This window comes from Alexandromys fortis, unplaced genomic scaffold (assembly GCF_014885135.2).
Source record: "Alexandromys fortis isolate MF-2015 unplaced genomic scaffold, M_Fortis_MF-2015_v1.1 scaffold_65, whole genome shotgun sequence".
Lineage (NCBI taxonomy): Eukaryota > Metazoa > Chordata > Mammalia > Rodentia > Cricetidae > Alexandromys > Alexandromys fortis.
Genome location: NW_026067986.1, coordinates 4,105,679 through 4,122,190, shown reverse-complemented (window position 1 = coordinate 4,122,190; position 16,512 = coordinate 4,105,679). Strand labels below are relative to the sequence as shown.

The 16,512-nt window shown below is 46.7% G+C and overlaps 1 protein-coding gene across 2 annotated transcripts in view; it reads left to right on the top strand.

The window, feature by feature from the left end:
* The first annotated feature begins 3,331 nt into the window (after positions 1–3,331).
* The window catches only part of Ccdc150 (coiled-coil domain containing 150), a 66,146-nt gene continuing 52,965 nt past the window's right edge, over positions 3,332–16,512 (top strand). For both annotated transcript variants that reach the window (XM_050159400.1, XM_050159399.1), the window contains exons 1-4: positions 3,332–3,425; positions 11,240–11,403; positions 15,623–15,843; positions 15,954–16,117. In XM_050159400.1, coding sequence (XP_050015357.1) covers positions 3,369–3,425; positions 11,240–11,403; positions 15,623–15,843; positions 15,954–16,117 — 606 coding nt within the window. In that variant the 5' untranslated portion in view covers positions 3,332–3,368. The remainder of the gene's footprint in view (positions 3,426–11,239; positions 11,404–15,622; positions 15,844–15,953; positions 16,118–16,512) is intronic.

Here is a 16,512-nt window from a genome sequence, read left to right as displayed (position 1 = left end):
CTGGCCACAGGAGCCCGGAGAGCTGGTGCACAGTCAGGAAGCAGATTCTATTGAGTGTTTATGCTCAGCTTGCCTTCCTCTTTTTCCCCAGTCCAGGATCCTGGCCCATGGAATTGCCTCAACCAACTTAATCTAGATAATTCAACCGCATGCCCAGAAGTGGAATAACCAGTCACAGGTCTGTCTAGAGGCTCATCTCCTCGCTGATTCCAGGGGAATTGACAATGAGCACTGGCCAGCACATCCCTAACACTGTCCCGGGCTCACTTCTGAGCAATGCATACCTGGGATAAATGAAAAACCAGCATAGAGAAGCTTGTTGACAACTGAAACCCTAGAACCTTCTCGTGGAGTCTAGATACAGCTTTCAGTGTGGTTTATTATTTACTTCTGGTTTATTGTTAAAACAAAATTGGTCAGCATTTCTGAGATGCTTTTTGCAGGTTCCGAAGTCCCATCAACTAATATCCAATAAGCCCCAGATGAGTCCAAAATTAGTCAACACACAAACCACCAGAAAAGTGTGACCAGTTCTTAAGGCAAAAGGCACCCATCAGAGGGGAAATCCGAGATAACCCAGATGCAGAGAAAGACGTTTCTGTAAACAGTCAAATGGAAGGAATATTTTAGGGTACGGGGGACATAAGTTCTCTCTCACAATGACTTAGCTGTTACTGTCGTTCAAAATGTCATAGATTACATGGAAATAAAGAACCACGGTTATATCTTAATAAAATTTATAAAAACAAAATTAAGAAATGCATGCATCACAAAATAGGCAACTTTTCCCCAACGACTTCAATGGTGGGGAAATTATTTTTTTTTGATACGCGCTATATGAAAACGGCAGCAGGTTGGATTTGTCTCCTAAGCGTTGCAGTTTCTCATCTAATTTCTGAGAACCTGTAAATCAGCAGTGACAGTCACACTCCATGAGATAAAGGTAAACATTCTTGGACAGACGAGGGTGTTCAATGTTATCCAATGAGAAAGGGAAGCTACTAAAAAATAACAGAATGGAAAGTTTGCTTTGGTTTGTTTCATTGAGATGGGGGTCTCATGTCGCCCGAATGGCCCACATCACTATGCTTCTGAGGAGGACTTAAACTCCCGATCCTCCTGCCCCCACCGCCTTCCAGGTGCTTAGGTTACAGCATAGGCCACCACATCTAAGGCAAAGCAGAGAAACAGCGCATCTGAAAACTTAACGCTAAGAAGCCAGAGAATCATCAGATACAGGAGGAATACCTTAACCTAGCCAACACATGTGGGATTAGGCTTTTGCCTACGGTTCTGCCTGTGGAGGAAGAAGCAGGCCCCTTGGGAAGCAGAACGCAGCTTTGAAAGAAAGGGCAGATCTTGAACCCAAACTTGTAGTTCTTCCTTATTTTACCCTCATGCACGAAGGGGGGGGGGGGAGAATAAATCATGAACCGCACAGTGTCTGAGGAGAAACACGGCACTGTCCTTTTCTATTATTCGTTATATATTTTAAATGTTTTTTTTTTCCTTACTTCTTCGAGATTTTAATGCAATGGCATTATTTCTCCCTGCCCTTTCCTCCCTCCGAACACCCCCTGCTCTCTTTCAAATTCATGGCCTCCTTTCCCACTAATTGTCATAACACGTATTTATGTATATGCAGATGCTTATCTATCCCTAAATATATAAAGAGAACCTGTTCAGTGTGTATGTTACCTGCATGCATGTTTTCAGGGCAGACCATTTGGCCAGTCATGAAGTCCAGGCCCGAGCTGCTGCTGAGGCATGGCTGTGTCTATGTATAGTGAAATCCAAAGGCCATACTGAGCCAGTCCCACCAGGCACTGGCCCTGGGGTAGCTAATGCTCTCCTCCTCACTGGACACCGCAGCAGGAGAGCTCCCCGTCATGGGGGAGCTGTCCCCCTAGGCCCAGGAGAGATGGCCCCACCTCTCACCACAGGCATGGGAGAGCTGGCCCTCATGTCATGGGCCTAGGAGAGCTGGCTCCATTCTTTGCCCATTAGCTCAGACCACGCAGTTTGGCTACCATCCATACCTACTTCCTGGGCCTTGGGTGGGCCCATCCTGACATCTACCCCATCTATGATCTGCTGGAGCATGTAAAACTGGTCCTGAGCAGTAAAAACTGTCACCACAGGAATCAGAATGGCAGAACTGATCCTGTCGAGACCCCTGCTCAATAAAGGAGAATGTACCCTGGACTTGTCAACGTTTATTAGAAAGCTGTCCTCAGCAGCAGTGATATTTCCTTTGTATTTTAATAATTAAAGCTTGCCTGAAGTTCCGACAGTAAAACAGCTGCACTGATCAGCCTTACAGGCCAGGCAGTGGTGACACACACCTTTAATCCCAGGAGCCACACCAGTTTGTCATAGAAACGGGCAGTAGTGGTGCAGGCCTTTAATGCCAGCCCTTGAGAGAAATACAAAATGGGAGGAGACAGCTTTCAGACACAGCCTCATGCTGAGATTTCTAGAGGCAGGAGGGCCATTTCAGACTGAGGTAGAGGTAAGAGCCCTTGGCTGACTGTTTTGCTTTTCTGACCTCCAGGTTGAACCCCAAGTTCTATCTCTTTGTTTCTATTAATCGTGGTACACTCAGCCCTCAGCCAGGAGGAAGAAGGGATCTAGTTGCCCTGTGGGTGGTACCAAGTGTTTGGTCCTGTACATCAAAACTTAAGTGAAGCTGAACACCACATTTTCACTATAGAAGGTTTTCTTTTCACAGCAAAGCTGAGAAACTTTTATTCCCATTCCCTATCTCTCTTTTTCTCCTCCCTCTCACTTCCTTCTTCCTTCCCCTCTTCTCTATTCATTTACTTGTCAACAGTGTGTCATAACTTATGCTGAAAAGACAGAAAATTAGACAATAGTTTTTGTGGGGCTTATTGTTCACCTGGCCATTATGAAAGACGGCCGAGTTGGATTCCTTTTACAAGAACAAGCAGCTTTCTTCCATTTTTATTCTCCTTAGCAAAAGCCCGTTAATTTCCCGTCGTTTAGAAGATATTTGCTCCTTTGACCCTCCTACAACTGAAAACATATGACCTTAGACTCTTGCTACCTGCAGAGCAAGCCCAGTTTCTAGGCAAAGCCGACCCTGGACTCGCTCACGGAGGGAGAGGTCAGCAACTACGTTTCCCAGCATGCCCTGCTGGGAGCACAATGGAGCGTGGCGTCATCCTGGTCACGCGGCGTCGCGTTTCCCCGCGTGCTGATGGATTCCGGCTAGGGTCCCTCCCCAGGCGGAGGGCCCTGCTGGGCCTGGAAAACTACAATTCCCGGCATGCCTCACCTCGGGTGCGCCTGCGTACGGGAGCAACCCTGCTGGCGAGCGGGTTGGTTTAAAGCGCTGGTTTAGTCCCATGGAAACAGACCTGCTGGCCGGGGGACGGAGCTACAGGCTGGTAGATGGATTAGGGGTGAGGCTGCCGGGGCTGGTCGGGAAAAAGAAGCGGGCGGCACAGGGGAGAGAGCACGCCTGGGACCAAGGCCATCTGTCCCTTTCCCTCCCAGTCCCGCCCTCCAGACCTCGAGGGCCTTGGTTTAGCCAGGCTTCAGCATTCTTGCTGGGTGTGAAAACCACCTCAAGCTAAATTGGCTTTGCTTAGACCCTAATGGCAGGAGGGTGGCCGGTGGCTGAGACCTCCTCATTAGCCATCCTTCTCCCCTTTAAATAGACAGGTTTTTTTTTTTTTTTCCCAGCATTAACGTTTGGTTTTCTACCCCTGGTTAGCCTCCCAGGCTTGCTTCCGAGACAAGAGGAATTTTCATTTGTGCATTGCTTCATGCCCGTGCTGGAATAGATCTTGTTAAATATTTATTGTGGTGTTTGTTTGGCCTCCAACAGCAGCCAATGCACTCTGGTACGAGGCTCTACAAAACAACCAGCTAACAAAAAAACAAAACAAAACAAACAAAAAACACAGAAACCTAATGACTGTCACCCTACTTGAAGACATGCTAATCAAGATGGGACGCACACAGACTCTCGGTTTTTCGTGGACTACCCCAGGGCTAGGGAATGAGAGGCAAGGAGGAAGAGGATCAGGGGGACTTCCACTCGGCTGTCTTCAAAGCACTATCTGTGGTAGTATTTTGTTTTTTTGAGACAGGGTTTCTCTGTGTAACCATGCTGTCCTGGAACTCTCTCTGTAGACCAGGGTGGCCTAGAATTCAGAGATCCTCCTGCCTCTGCCTCGGGAGTGCAGGGATTAAAGGCGTGCGCCACCACCCACTGGCTCCAGGCACAATTTAGGACGCTTCCCGTTAGTTTCCTCTGATAAAAACTGCACGCTCCGGTTCCATAAGATCCTTCCTGATGCAGAGAGCTGATGTCTCCCGTATCTGGAAACCCTTCTGAGGCACGAACACGAATGTGGTGTCAAAGTGTCAATGCTTCAGATCCCATGGCAGCCCCTTCCTAACAACTTCGTTCATGGGGACGGGGACAGTAGGAGCTTCACCTGCACAAGCCAGGTTAAGACCTCCGGTCCTCAGAAGGGAATTTTTTTGCAATCTGAAGAGAAGAACTTTGAGCCAGAAGGCAGAAAGAGATATACAAGACTCAGGGTGGTAGGAACTGGGGGTGCAGCACAGTGGGGTGCTTCCCAAGCCCATTCAGTGGTATGTGCCTGCAGTTCTAGCATTGGGAGGCTGAGACCTGAGGATAAGATGCTCAGAGTTATCCTCAGTGCACAGTGGGTTTGAGGGCAGCTTGGACTACACGACTACCAGCAAGCCTAACTAACTAGCTAGCTAGCTAGCTATCTAACTAACTATGCCTTAATGAAATGTATTCATTTCTACCTTAGCAGACCTTACTGGTAAGCTTCCATGTTTTCTGAGCTCTCAGAAAGGTAGCTTTTTTTTTTCTTTTGCCACCTCCTTTCTCTCTTTTTCTAATACTGACACAATCTGCCCTTACCACTGCGGGCCTTCTCGCGGTCTCTGAAGACTGTGAGACCTGTGTAACTCCTCTTAGGAGTCCATGGCTGAGCTTGTCTTCTGTCTTTATTTTTCCACTCAGGAACCTAAAAGGCCAACACGAACATTGGACTTGATATTGGAACAGACGGTTCAGCCATTAAGAGCACCGGCTCTCTTCTGGAGGGCCTGGGCTCAACTCCCACCACCCGCGTGGGTGATAGATACAGATCTAACTTCATTCTTCTGCGTGTGGATATCCAGCTATCCCAGCGCCGTTTGTGGAAGATGCTTTCTTTTCTCCTGTGTGTGTTTGTGGCATCTTTGACAACTATTAAGTGGCTGAAATTATGTGTACTTACGTTTGGTTCTTCTAGATTGGTTTTTCTACTTGGGGCCATATTGTTTTTATTACTATAGTTGTATTTATTACTGTATCTTAAGTTCTAGAACTATAATCCTTCCAGCATTGTTCTTTTTGGTTAGGATTGTTTTTGGCTCTCTGGGATCATTTGTGGTTCCATTTGAGTTTTAGGATAGTTTTTTTTTTCTTTTTCTGTGAAGAATGAGATGGGGATTTTGATTGGGATTTTATTGAATCTCTAAATAGTTTTCGGTAAAATGGCCATTTTCACAATGTTAATTCTGATCTACGAGCATGGGATGTCTTTCCGTTTTTAAGTGTCTCTGCTGCTTTCTTCGGAGGTATAGTTTAATTACAGAGGTCCTTCACTTCCTTGGCGAGAGTTGTTTCTAGGTTTTATTTTCTTTGAGTATATTGTGAACGGGACTGTGCCCTGATCTTCTCTGTGTGTTAGTGACATATGGAAAGGCTATTCGTTTGTGGAAGTTGATCTTTTCTCCTGCCCTGTTTCTGATTTTATATTGTTTTATAGCTTCCTGGTAGAATTTTTGGGATCCCTACAGTATCCATATCATCTGCAAACAGGGATGGTTTGAATACTTCTCTCCTATTTGTCTTCTTTTAATTGCTTCCTCTTGCCTTGTTGCTCAAGTTGGTACTCTGAGCATAGCGTGGGGATAGTGGACATCTCTGTCTTGTTCCTGACTTCAGCGTGATTTCTTCAAGATTCTCTCCATTTAGGATGAACATGTTGGCTGTGGGTCGTGCATGTAGCTCTCCCTAGCTCTACACTCTCTAGAACTTTTGTCATGACAGTATTTTGGATTCTGTCAAAGACTTTTTCTGCCTCTATTAAGGTCATGTGATTTTGTCTCTAAGTCCATTGATGTGGTTTATTACATTTATTGAACCATCCCTGCATTCCAGGGATAAAGCCAACTTTGTCTTGATATCTTTTTGATATTCGTTTAAAGTATTTTATTGTATATTTGAGTCTATGTTCATCAGGAATATTGGTCTTTGGTTTCTTTCCTTCTTCCCTTCCTTTCTCCTCTTCTTGCTCTTCTTCCTCCTCCACTGTTGTGTCCTTGTCTCGTTTGGCTAATAGAATGTTACTGGCTTTTAGAAGTCATACTCCTTATGTTTCTGATTTTCTTTTGAATAGTTTAAGGACTGACTGTATGTCTGTTCTTTGAGGACTGTTCTTTGAAGACTGTTCTTTGAATGTCTGCTGGAAATCTGTCTGGCTCTGAACGTTTTTGACTGGAAGGCTTCTTATTCCTACTTCAATCTCCCCATTTGTTATGGGTCTGTTTAGGTTGTTGACTTCTTAGCTTAATTCTGGTGGTTCGCCTGGATTTAGAAGTTCATCTGTTTCTTTTTGCTTTCCCAGCTTTATGTAGTGCAAGTTTTAAAAATATTCCCTTGCAATTTTATGAATTTTTGATGTCATTTGTTTCTCTGCTCATTTTTATTTGGTCATTTGGGTCCTGGCTCTCTTTTGGTTAGGCAGACAAGGGCCTGTCAATACTGTTTACCTTTTCAGAGGAGCCAGCAGTTGGTCGGTCCTTCGTATTAGTTTCTTAGTTGTTCCTATTGCGTTGGTTTCTGTTCTGATTTTTATTATTTCTTGCCATTGGCTGTGTTTGGATTTCGTTGTTTTCCTTGTGTTTCCAATTTTTTTGAGTTACATCATTAGTCATTTCGTTGTGCTCTTTCTAATTTTTTTTTTTAAACATAGGCACGTATAGCTACAAATTTCCCTTCTAGGACGTCTTCGTTGTGGCCTAGAGGTTTCATTGTCCTGTGCTTTTATTTTCATTTAGTCCCAGCAAGTGTCTCTTTCTTTATTTATTCTTTGGCTGTTTCGTCATTTTTTAACGAGTTGTTCAATGCCTCTGAGTTTGTATCTTTACTAGAGGTTTTTCTTTTCACTGTCAATTTTAACTCTTAGTGCATTATGGTCAGACAGGATACAAGGTGTGATTCCATTGTTTTTGAATTTGTAAAGGTCTGTTATCGTATCCAGAATGTCATCTATTTTTAGAAAAGCGTTTATATGCCACTGAGTAGAATGTGTATTCTTTGCTGCTTGGGTAAAATATACTGTAGATATTGTTCCATTTGATATATGATATCAACTAATTCTGATGTTTCTCTCTTTAGTTTTTTGTCCACATGACCCATCTCTTGGAAAAAGTAGGGCATTGAAATCACCTACTATTAATGTATTGAAGTTAATCTGTGTCTTTACAACTAGAACTAGATTTTTTTTTTAAATGAAATTGGGTTAACCTCAAGTTTGGTGCACGTATGTTTAGGATTGTAATGTCTTATTGGTTAACTCTTCCCTTGATGAGAATGAAATGCCTCTTTTGATCTCTTCTGGGTAGTTTTAGTTTGAAGATGTTTTATGAGATATTAGGATGGCAATGCTTGCTTCCTATCTCCTTTGATTGGAGTACTTTCGAACATTTGTTTACTCTAACATAGTACCTAACTTTAAACTGAAATGTGCTTCTAGTAAGCAATGGATGGATTTTTTTTTTATTTTTTATTTTTATTTTCGAGATAGGGTTTCTCCGTAGCTTTTTTGGTGCCTGTCCTGGAACTAGCTCTTGTAGACCAGGCTGGTCTTGAATTCACAGAGATCCGCCTGCCTCTGCCTCCCGAGTGCTGGGATTAAAGGCTTGCGCCACCGTCGCCCGGCTTTATTTCTTGATCCATTCAGCCAGTTTGTATCTTTTGTTTGGAGAATTAAGGTCATTGATGTTATTATTGAAAAGTGTGTGTGTGTGTGTGTGTGTGTGTGTGTGTTTGCTTTTTGGCTTTTCAAGACAGGGTTTCTCTGTGTAGCCCTGGCTGTCCTGGAACTCACTCTGAAGACCAGGCTGGCCATTCATACTGTGTCCTGGTGGGGCTTCTGGTCCCACAGCCCTGATTCTGATGCAGCTGTGATATGTCTCTATTGTTCTGTTTATCAGTAAGACTCAGAAGTCAAATGCTGGGGTGAAAACCTGCTAGCTCAGGTTGAGTAGCAACTAGCAGACCTTGCTTTTTGGTCAGAGACACTGCAAGAGGCGCATCTCTTTCCTCATCCCAGAACCAAGAGGGAGCTCAAACTCCAGTTCCCGCCCTTTATTCCCGTGGGTCTCTATCCAAATTTCTGGCTTCTCTATGTCCATTTCCGGTCAGCTAGTCACTGGTTCCTCCCTCTGATTCGAGGTATAACTTTATTGGGCACTCACAGGCGTGTCAGGGTGCGATCAGAATATCCCATGACATTTCTGAGTTTATGATGGACAGAGCAGGTTGGGGAAGCAGAGTCAGTGTGGGGCAAACTGGGCTTAGGGGTTGGAAATGGCTTGGGGTGTGGTGAAGTCAGTGGACAGAGGCCCTGGCTGCATAGACAAGGATGTGCGCTCTGTTCCAAGCCTCCATCTCTGGGTGGAAAGGTCGGGTATGATGTGTGAGAGTCCTGTTGTTTGGGGAGCCTGGGCCAAGTGTAGAGCTGCTTTTCAACGAAGGCACAACTAGGCTGGTGGGACCCAGGCTAAATGTGGGTGGTGGTCTGATGAGGCCGGGGCAGGACCCAGCGTAGACCCCGGAGGAGAATGTGAGAAGTCTGGGTGCCGAGTCGAGTTTTATCATATATGTCTATGACTAAACAGTGCAGTTTAATTTTTCCTAGTTTTCAGTTTTCTAACATAGAGTCCTGACTATATACCTACATATTATATGTATATTTAACCACCTCTTCACTCAGTTATTTGGATATGACTTTAGTAATTTTTCACTGCTGTATGGAATTTTGCACAACCCTGAACGGACACTTGAGGGTCACAGTATTTTAGAACCATTATAAGTAATGTGTCTTTCAGCAAGCTCATGCCGATAGCCTGATATGCATAAGAAAGGGAATGAGCGGTTTGCTGCTGCTTTAACGAAATCTTGGGTGGGTTTTTCTGTTTTGCCACTTTCCAGCTTCCAACTTCAGGCAGCATCCATCCTGTGCCCCTTTGTGGAGGCAATTAAAGGCAGTGTCTTTTAGGAGGTGATCGTCATTGGACGGAGTCTTTGCTTTTAAGGTTCTGTTTCTTAGCCTGAGCTGTTACAAAGCTGTGACTCAGAGGGTCTGCCGCAGGGCCATGGATCGTGCAAGTGTGTCTAGCGTTTTGCTGCCCCTTTTCTGGGCTTGTCAGATCCAGGGGATGGGAATAAATGAGGAACTGCAACAAAAATGAGAAACCTTGACTTCAGCTTCACATCAGCAGATGTGTCCTTACCTCACACCTCCCTGCGCATTCTCCCAGTTACCAGGAGGCTCTCCTTGGTGACGGCCACAGTGGCTTGTAGCTTGTACTGTGGAGGAAAGTAAACTCCGCCCCGTCTAAACTGATTGCGTCAGAGTGTTTTATCATAGCGGCAGGAACGGAGACTAGTTATTTTGGGAGTTAGAATCCACCACCATTATGTTGGAGAACATGATGGGCAGGCAAGCATGATTGATTCCAGGGCAGAAGCTGGGAGCTCACATAGCCAGCTACAGGCCAGGGACAGAGAAAACTAACTGGGAAAGATTGTGATACCCCAAAGCCCACCCCAGTGACACAGCTCGTCTAGCAAGTTCACGCCTCCTAATATTTTCTTAATAGTTCCACGAGCTGGGAAGCAAGCATTCAGATTTATGAGCCCATGGGGGCCGTTCTCATTCAAACCACCACAATGGCTGGCTGCATGGGAGCTTTGAAAACTCAGCCTCATATGGGAGAAAGAAATGACAGGGGCTGTAACTTCTGTTCTTTCACATCAGAAAACCGGGTCTCTCCCAAATCTCCTTTACTCGTTGCTTAAAGTCTCGTTGGCTGGTGCGCATCACCAGCTGTGCCAGCCGCAGAGGGTGCTGGGCACATGGTCGCTCTAGTGTCTTTTGGAGAGAAGACAAAGAGTCAGTAGTATCTGCACAAGCCTCATTAGACACCCTTTCTCTGCTTTTTCTCTCCCCACATCCCATCTTTGTAAACACACATAGGATTAGCAGTTGACAGAAAATAGTGTGGCGGTAGCTGTGTTATTTCTCAGTGTGCTGCCCCATCTTTCTCCATGTGACTTAGACTAGAGAGACCCATTTTTGACAGCAGAACAAGTTCTGTAGGGTTCCTTCAAGGGCCTTCCTTCCTGCCACACAGGAAACACCAGGAATCTCCATATACTGTGGGTTTTTTTTTCCCCTTTCAACAATATTGGTTGTGGTTTGGATGGGATTGGTTCTCATAGGCTCATGTATTTGAGTGCTTGCTTCTCAGTTGGTGGAACCATTTGGGAAGGACCAGGAGGCGTGGCCTTATTTGAGGAGGTGTGTCACTGAGATTTCAAAAGCTACCACCATCCCCAGTTAGCTTGCTCTCTCTGACTCGTGGTATAAGTTCTCAGATGCTGCTCATACGCAGTACCAAGGCTCCAGCATCAGCCTCTTGGAGGACACTTACTAAGCTGTGGTGTTATAACGGGGGCAAGTGGTAAGGATAGATAGAGAAAGCTCCCTCGGAAGTCTCAGGTCCCGAGTATGTGACCAGTAAAGCAAATGGGGTGGAATAGATTATAACACGACAGCCAAGCCCTCAGCAGTCTCAGTAACTTAGCACAGCTGCATAGGTCTCACTGTCCACTCACCGTATGCATGGATGCTTCATGTCATCGTCACTCTGGGACCCTGACCCACTGAGCAGATCTGTCTGGGATGCTGCTTGTCTTACGAGGGAGGAGAACACAGACAGCGAATGAGACGTTGTCTCTTAAAGCTTCTCTTCACATTTGAGCCAAACAGGACCCACACCCACTCTCTAGTAAATAAGACGGAAAGTTCGATCCTCTCAAGGAAGGGCCCATGAGTGTTTCCCACAGTGAGAGAACCTCCTCTGCTCTCTCGTGACCTTGTGACCTTAGGTGCGTATGGAAACTACAGTGTGCAGACCAGTCCTGTCTCCAACCCACATCAACGCCACGGCTTCAGAGACGTTCACGGTGCTTCAGCAGAAGATGAGAATCGTTGAGGAGCAGACCAGCTCTCTGAGGGATGACCTGATCATGCTGGGCTATGGGGACCAACGGTAAGGGGAACGGGAAGATTAACCAGACCGAAAAGCAGAGGAGGTAGATGCTTCTGGAAAGTGTTTCCGTGTGAACTTTGACACAGACACGATGTTAGCTAGAGTTGCCGGTCTGTGATAGAGTACGTGTCTTTGTTACTTTCCTGTGGTTATAAAGGCACCTTATCGAGGAAGTGGCTTATTCGGAGCTTATGGTTCCTCAGGGCTACGAGTCCATGGTGGTGGACTGGGGGCAGAAAGCATCAGGCAGCTGGGGCAGCAGCAGGGAGCTCACTTCTTGAGCAACAACCGGGAAACTGAGCAGTTATGGGAATGGCAGGAGCCTTTGGAGACCTCCAAGTCCACCCTCAGAGACTGACTTCCTCCAACAAGTCCACACCTCCAAGCCCTCCCCAAGCAGGGCTCTCCCCCAGGGGATCCGGTCCGCTGGTGCTGGAGACGTAAGGGCAAGTCTCATTCAGAGCACCAGCGTATGTCAGTCAGATCTCTGGTGCTATGACAGATACCCGTGAGGACATCTTGAGGGAAGGAGGATTTGCTTTTGGCTTACCATTTCAGACATTTGCGTTCTCGGTGTTGAACCTGTCACTGTGGGTCCGAGGAGAGGCAAGGAATCATGGGAGAGAAGGCATAGCAGAGCAGACCTGGTCCCTCTCGGAGGCCCAAAGGGTAGGGCAGGGAGAGTGGGGGGAGACACGGAGTTCCTTCAGCAGACCACAGCTCCTAATGGCGCCTTCAGTGTGACCTCATCTGTGTTAACGCTCCGTCGTGTTACCTACCCATGGTGGGGTCTACTGGCTTTAACATTGGAGCCCATGGGGAGCACTCTATATACAAACCATGCAGCCACACTGGTTTAGACCTTATTTGGAAATAGTTAAAAGAAGAACTGAAATGATTCATGCCATTAATTTGCTCTTCATTTTTTTTCTTTTCTTCCCCCCCCCCCCACTTTGGTTTTTCGAGACAGGGTTTCTCTGTACCTTTGGAACCTGTCCTGGAACTAGCTCTTGTAGGCCAAGCTGGTTTGAACTCACAGAGATCCACCTGCCTCTGCCTCCTAAGTGCTGGGATTAAAGGCGTGTGCCACCACCACCCGGCTGGTCTTCAGTTTTTCTATCATAGTATAAATTAAAAGATGGTGTTTTGGGTTTTTGTTTTGTTTTTGTTTATTCAAGATAGGGTTTCTTTGTAGCTTTGGAGCCTGTCCTAGAACTAGCTCTTGTAGACCAGGCTGGCCTCGAACTCACAGAGATCCTCCTGCCTCTGCCTCCCAAGTGCTGGGATTAAAGGCGTGTGCCACTGTAGGCCCATTTTAAAAATGTGTAGCCCAGGCTGGCCTCGAATTCGTGATCCTCCTGCCTCTGCCTCCTTCAGCAAATCCTACCGGTGTGTGCCACCACAACAAGCTTTTTTAAAAAAAGCAAAACCTACCGAGAAACCCTGTCTCAAAAATAAATAAATAAATATAAATAAAAACAATTAAAAGATGCGCTTGCAATCCTTAACTATTCCATGCCTTAGAATGAGAAACCATTACAGAACTCCCCCCCTGCCGCCCCATATTGCTTGACTTTTTTGTTGTTGTTTTAAAGTTATCTGACTTGCTAATAGTAAGGCATACGCAGCCAGTCCAGGTTTCCTTCACAGCTTCACACAGGGGCCTCCCAAGGCCTCCATGCAGGGACACCCCCCCCCCCAGCATGCGTGGCCTCAGCAGCTTTCCTGAGTTGAGGAAGAAGATTCCATGATCTCCTTCTTCCACCTTTAACTCTAAAGCCAGAACCACATGGCCAAAGCTGCCAGGCTCTGCTGCTTGCTGGGGCCGGAACATGGTTTCCTTGCTCAATGACATTCTCACCAGCTTTTTGTGTTTGATGGTTTCCTTCTCCCCCTAAACTAGGCCTTCTTGAAACTTCTCTGTAGACAAGGCTGCCTGAGACTCAGGCCATCTTCTGAGGAATGGGATTACAGGTGCGCACCATCACACCTGATCTAAGCTGCTCTTTGTATTCCATTTCTCAGTCTGTTTTCCTCCGTAAACACAGGAGTTAGCTTCATTCTGCTTCCCGGTGACCCTTTTCTTTCAGTCTGTACGTTTTATATTTTAACTTGCTCAGCCCGCTTTTTTCCTTATAAATCTTCATTAGAGCTAACACATTAGTTATTATCCACACAACAGAGTCTAGTCTGTTTTGAGATTTCCTCTGCCAACGAATTAATCCAAATCTCTTCACTTCAGCCTCAGGAAGAGTCTTCTAACAAGAGCAACAGGCAGAAACATTCTTCACCAAAACATCAACAGAAGCTCTCTAGGCAGCATACTAAAATCCGCCCCCCAATCACCCTCAGCACCACCTGTCGCCCATGTTTCTGCTAGGAGGCCCATTAGGCCCCTCTAAAGTGTTTAACTGCTTATCTAATCCAAACTCCCAAGGTCCACATTCCTCCAAACAAAAGCACGGTCAGGCCCATCACAGCAACACCCCAGTCCCTGGTACCAACTTCTGTCTAGTCAGTGCTTCTATTGCTGTGAAGAGAGAATATGGCCACGGCGACTCTTCTAAAGGAAAACATTTCATTGGTACTGGCTTACGTTTTCAGAAGTTTAGTCCATTATCATCATGACTGGGATGATGCTGGAGGAGCCGAGAGTTCTGCATCTGGATCTGCAGGCAGGAGGGAGTGAACTGATTCCCACACTGGGTGCAGCTTGAGCGTTTGAGACCTCTGTGCTTCCTCCCTCTGTGCTTCCTCCTCGGTGATGCACTTCCTCCAACAAGGCCACACCCCCTGATAGTGCCACTTCCTCTAGGCCAAGGAGCCACATAAATTTAAATAGAATTTAAATAATTTAAATAAAATTAAATAGGAGCCACTATTTAATTTTAACCACTGCACTTCCCCATGCAAGTTATCTGGAAGCCAGGTCACCGAGGTGTGTGCAGAGACATCTTACAATACAGAAACTAGGAGCCATAGGCAAAGACTGCTCATTAGTTTCCCATACCCGAAATAACCACACAGAAAGTGTGTTATTACAGCATGGCTTGGCCTATTAGCTCATGCTTCTTATTGGCTAGCTCTTATATCTTAAATTCGCCCATTTCTATTAATATGTGTATCACCATGTGGTTGTGGCCTACAGGTAAGGTGCCATCCCCTGTCTGGCGTCTGTCTCATGCAGCGGCTGCATGGCTTCTCTTTGGCTCCACCTACTCTCTCCTCCCCTATCTGCTCGGAATTCCCGCCTTGCCCTACTCTGTGCTGCCATAGGCCCAAAGCCGCCTCTTTTATTAACCAATGGTAGTAAACCATATCCACAGCATACAGAGGGGAATCCCACATCAAGGCGCTGTGTGTGCTAGCCCCTGGTGGGCTAGGATACCTAGAAGTGGAGACTCCAGATGTGCTTGCACTCCTGGTTCCAACAGCCTGCTGGAGTGACCTACAGACTCTCCAGTGCTCCTTCCCTTCCACTGAGAGAGCTAGGAGAATTGGGGTGCCGTCCTTCCCGGGGCATTCAGCTGCTGACTAGCTCCTCCTTAGCTATGTTGGTAGTTGTAGGAGAAACTGGAGAGAAGACTGGGAAGTGCTGACCTTTTTAGGCCCTAGAACCCCATTTCTTAGTCTTCTTAACCCACTTGTCTGCAGCAGCAGGAGAGGAAGGACTCTGGGAAACCCCTTTTAGGATCTTCTTCCTGGGGAATCAAGTCCTGAAGTGTGCATGTTTATAGAGCTGACATTTTGTCCCGTGTCTAGTGGCATGCACATCCTTAATCCCTTTGTTCATGCGCCCAGGAAAATTCAGGGCCCAGCCCTTTGGGAACGGAAGAGTTAGGGTGATGTCTCCCACCTGCTTCTGTCCTCTGCCATTAGGGAAACTGGGAAGTCAGAGATCTGCCCTGGTTGTCCAGTGCACGCCCTGGGTGGGGCTGCGGCTAGCGGTGCCCCTGCCTTCTCCATCCGTCCAGAGTGGGTAGTTATCACTGCCTAGCGTGGAGGGTCCTGTCTTATTCCCGACACTCTCCCAGAAAGACCCGATCAGCCCGCAGGTGCTCACTGACTGCACTCCTGTCTGAAGGAGTCAGGAGCCTCACACTCTCCCATGCTGCGGGGCCACTGCCGTTCTAATTAGAAAGGCTCCCTCGGCTCAGATGACTGGTCTTACCACAGTGGAAACTGCATCATGTAATATTCTTTTGGGGTGGTTTTTCAGAGGTCAGTTTAAAACTTCAAACTCTTTCGAAGACCCTGCCAGCCAGAAAGTCATCTGTCCTATCCCGAGTGAAGTAACTCGTCCGGAAAGAACAAGTCTGTCATGGAAGAACTGTGAGTTCCTGGTGAACCGAATGTGCCATTTGGAAAACCTCATCGAGTCCTTGAAGAGGAACATCTTTCGTCTACAAAATGAAAAGGAACTGAATCCGCAGAAAACAGGTACGGCTAGAAGAGGGTTGCGGGGAACTCGGCGCGGTGCGGCGCTTGCCGGTTTTGTGCCTCCCGTGCCTCCGTTCACCTTCCTGCTCTGCCCTCTGTGCCGTGCCCAGCTTTTCTGAAGGATCAGCTGAACACGATCCAGGAGGAACACGCCACGGACCTGAAGCTGCTGCACCTGGAAATGTTGATTCTGCGCCAGCAGCTGAAAGACGTCCCGGAGGATGAGGACACGGCACAAGATGAAGTCCAGACATTGATGGCCACTGAGACAAAGGTTTGTGTTCAGCGTCCTCCAGTGCTGCTGCCCCGGCAGAGGCAACGGCGCCACAAAGCTGTGTTACCAATAGGCGACAGCGATGGTCGGTCCTCGACGTCTGAGATTTGTCTGCACTGCTAAGGTCCGTTAGTGAGTCTTTTCCGTGTTGCTCCTAGACCCCTTGCTGTGTATAGAAGACAGTGACCATCTAGATTCTGTCCTCTTTAAGAGCTGATGGTATTTGGGAAGGCAAAACATGACAGACTGAATAGGACAAAGATGGTGGTGGTCTATACCTTTTAAAATACATCCCAGACGCAAAAAGCAGCCATAGCTCTTGTGTAGTGACTCTCTCTCTCTCTCTCTCTCTCTCTCTCTCTCTCTCTCTCTCTCTCTCTCTCTCTCTCTCCCCC